This window comes from Otolemur garnettii, unplaced genomic scaffold, assembly GCF_000181295.1.
Source record: "Otolemur garnettii isolate 467f Iridium unplaced genomic scaffold, OtoGar3 scaffold00065, whole genome shotgun sequence".
NCBI lineage: Eukaryota > Metazoa > Chordata > Mammalia > Primates > Galagidae > Otolemur > Otolemur garnettii.
The window spans coordinates 5,029,524-5,033,440 of record NW_003852460.1 but is presented as its reverse complement, the minus strand read 5'-3'; the positions used below and the strand labels follow the sequence as shown (position 1 = coordinate 5,033,440).

General features: G+C 51.9%; 1 protein-coding gene across 1 annotated transcript in view; it reads right to left on the bottom strand.

The window, feature by feature from the left end:
• Positions 1–3,917, bottom strand: part of STS (steroid sulfatase) — a 103,422-nt gene that overhangs the window by 82,774 nt on the left and 16,731 nt on the right. Inside the window, exon 2 of the mRNA XM_012807170.2 lies at positions 1,468–1,611. Within this exon, the coding sequence (XP_012662624.1) occupies positions 1,468–1,607 (140 nt within the window). The 5' untranslated portion in view covers positions 1,608–1,611. The remainder of the gene's footprint in view (positions 1–1,467; positions 1,612–3,917) is intronic.

Below are 3,917 nucleotides of genomic sequence, written 5' to 3'. Positions count from 1 at the left end.
CACAAGGACTCACTTTCTCTCTTCAACTAAAGGGCCTTCATAATCTGTCTTACATTGAGTCATATTTTTTTTTTTTGAGACAGTCTCAGTATGTCACCCTGGGTACAGTGCTGTGGCATCATGGCTCACAGCAACCTCAAACTCTTGGGCTTCAGCGACTCTTTTGCTTCAGCCTCCCAAGTACCTGGGACTACAGGTGCCAGCTACAATGCCTGGCTGGTCATTGTTGTTTAGCAGGCCTGGGCTGGATTTGAACCCACCAGTCCTGGTGTATGTGGTCAGTGCCCTAACCACTGAGCTACGGGCGCCAAGCCATCGAGTCAATTTTTGGCAAAGGGCTTGGAAACAAAGACACAAGCATCTGATGGTCCTGAGTCTAGTTCTTGTGTTTTATTCCACCATTGCGGTAAAAAGTTAGTTATCATAAAACATGACATCTCTCCCCATGAGTGTGTCTCAGTGCCCTGGTCTGAATGTTTGTATCCCCTCTAAATTCGCATGTCAAAACTTTCCTCCCCAGGTGATAGAATTAGGAGGTGGGGCCTTTGGTTGGTGATGAAGCCTTGAAGGTGGAGACTCATGATTTATAAAAGGGACCCCAGAGAGCTCTGTGGACCCTTCTACCACACGAGGGCACAGCCAGAAGGCACCATCTGTGAACCAGGACGTGAGTCCCCACCAGACACAGCAACTGTCAACACAGACAGCATCTTGAACTTCCAGCCTCCAGGACTGTGAGCAGTAAACACCTGCTGTTTGTAAGTCACCCAGCCGGCCCTGGGATTTGGTACAACAGCCTGGATGGACCAACAACCTGGGTGGCTGAGGAAGAAGGGCCTCAGAGGGAGGAGAGTTAGGTGTGGAGTTGAGGGTGGCTGACTGACAAGTGGGATGGAATAGGACAGGTTCAGAGTCAAGCACAACAGAGCCAGATGCCAAAAAGAGAAGAGGAGAGTGGCAGACCCAAGGGCTGGAGGGGAGAGTGTGTGCAAAGCAGCACAAGACTTGTCCACAGCACAGAAGTACAGAGCTGTGTGTGGACTTGTGCCACTGAGAGGGCTGGAAACATTTCTTGGTGGTGTGTGACTCACAGATCTGCTAGCCATCCCCGGACCAGTGTCTGCCCTCTTTGTGCAGAAGTTCAGTGACCCCACGTGAGAGTCATGTCCAGGGACCAGTGCCTGCCCTGTATTTATGCAGGAGCTCGGTGACCCCACCTGAGAGTCATGTCCAGGGACCAGTGCCTGCCCTCTTTGTGCAGAAGTTCAGTGACCCCACCTGAGAGTCATGTCCAGTGACCAGTGCCTGCCCCGTATTTATGCAGGAGCTCGGTGACCCCACCTGAGACTTATGTCCAGGGACCAGTACCTGCCCCGTATTTATGCAGGAGCTCAGTGACCCCACCTGAGAGTCACACCCAGGCACCAGTACCTGCCACACGTTTATGCAGGAGCTCAGTGACCCCACCTGAGAGTCTTGTTCCCATAGCATCCCAGGTCTCCAATGCCGAGGTCGTCAGCCATCAGCAGGACGATGTTGGGCCGTGGCGCGTCCTCCTGGCTCTGGGCTCCACACAGGAGTAACAGCAGGACGCAAAGGGCCCTCATCTTCCTAAGGGACAAGGACAGAGTAGTGTGAAGGACATCGGCTTGTGGTTGGCCACACCTTCCCTTCTCTCAGCACCTCTCCCTCCTTGCACAAGTTTCTCCAGGGGCCATTTTCAAACTCACCTGCCCCAGACAATAAATGTTTAAAAAAGAACACTTGTTTTAGAGGTTGTGAGGCAAAGAATTTTATCCTCTCTTTCCTGTGGGTTTGTTTGTGAACCACACCCTGTCCTTTGTCTCCTCCACTGGAACAGAAACAGAACACGACTGTCCCTCCCACCCCTAAATGATCTCTGTACCAAAGGCGGGCTCCTTCAAGAGCTAAACAGTTTTTCTTTGAGTGCAAGAAACACAGGTGTTTTTCAAACATCCAATTTTCAATGCTGTATCCTTTGTAAGATTAACTGTGAGTTTCAGTTTAGTAGCTTTTTTTTTTTTTTGCAGTTTTGGCCAGGGCCGGGCTTAAACCCACCACCCCCACTACATGGGGCCAGCGCCCTACTTCTTGAGCTACAGGCACCACCCCCAGTTTAGTAGCTTTTAAAAAAAGAAATGTATAAACCTTGCAAAGCTGCAAGTACATAGGGCATTCAGCCTGGGGCAGCTCTGACTGTCCACAAATGGACCCAGGGAAGGGAATCCTGCCAGCATCTGTGCCATCCCAAGACACTGTCACCTTATGGCATCTCATTCCCTGCATTAATAGCACGCTGCGGAATTGAGGGGAGGGCGATGGTTTGAGTGCACAAGCCTGACAGCCCCCCACGCACACACCTGTAGAAACTGCCCACTTGCCACGCTTACATTGCTGGAATCATGACCCTCCCTATAAGAATATTCATGCCCTAGTCCCAGGGAACCCATGAATATGTTGTCTTAGGAGACAAAAGGGACGTTCACAGTGGGATTAAAGACCTTGAGATGGGGAAATTATCTTGCGTTATCCAACTGGGCCAAATGCAATCACAGGCATGCTTAATAAAACAAGGCAGAGGACAGGATATTTCACAACAGAGAAAGAGAAAGTCAGTGTGAGGTGGCACAGAGCCAAGGAATCTGAGTGTCCCCTGGAAGCCAGAAAAGACAAGGCAGTGAATTCTCTCCTGCAGACTCCCCACAGAGAGGGCTGCTGACACCTTCCCTTTAGCTCCACAAGACTCACTGGGACCCACAGGACTTCAGAACCCTAAGAGAAGAACTGGTGCTGTTTTAAGCCCTCCAGGTTTTTGTCATTTGTTACGGAAATTGCAGGAAACCAATGGACTGGTACATTAAGTGTGTGTGGTGTCCTGTTTCCTCCACTGCTCCATCCTTACAGCATGGGGCATGGCTCATGGCAGGCAAACACATATCCACGTCTGTCATGCTGTAAGTTTTGCAGAAATCCCTGGAGGTCCTTGCTGGTGTGCTCACATTTAAGAGTAAGACCCAGGCCCAGGCAGTTGATTCGAATATCTGCACACATGTTGACAGCACCTGCAGGCTTCTCCCTCTGAGAATCAGAGACCAGCCTGGGCTCTGTGTTGAGAGACTCCAAATTTCAAGACCTACAAGCCTTTTTCTCCACTGTGGAATCCCTCAATCTCCCACTTGGGGTATAGTTCCTTCTGGCTGGTGGCATTCTGGGGTCTCAGGGAGACACCTTCCTTTCACACCAGAGAAGCTGATCCAGTCCTCCTCTCCCAGGCCCTTGCCTTCCGGCGGCCCCAGCTCCTTGCTGTGCCTGGTTTCTGCCCTCGGAACCTTCATGATGCATTTCTTTTCCCCACAGAACCAGCTCATTCCCTGGCAGGAGGGGAAAACTGCCTCGCTCTGTAGAGTTGAGAGGCTCAGATCTAGAAGCACAACTTCCCCATGGAGACGTGCAGACAAGTCCCTTCTCATCAGCCTCCTTCCTCAACCCATCCTCGGAGGTTCCCGAGCTGCCATGTCCTGGGCCTTTGTGGGCTCTTTGGTGCCAGCAACACCCTTCTTGCTGGCTTTGCCCTCTACACACAGGTGGGAGTCTCCTTATTCCCGTCTGCTAAGTCACTGCTGGGCCACCGTCCACACTGCTCTCCCCACCTCCTGCGCAGAGGGCAACCCTGGCCCCTGGCCTGCAATGTGTTCCCCATTAAGAATGAGCATCTGTGTTGACAGCAGTCCCCAGCGGGCTGCTCAGCTGGCTTCCCATGCAGGGACAGGCCTGGCCACACTCAGCATCACCATGTTTTTCACCTTCTTGCCACCAGCCCTATGAGGTGGCTTCACTTCAGCCACTGGCTTCCAACCCACAGCCAGGCTCTTGTTCTCAACAACTTCAAGAGCCAG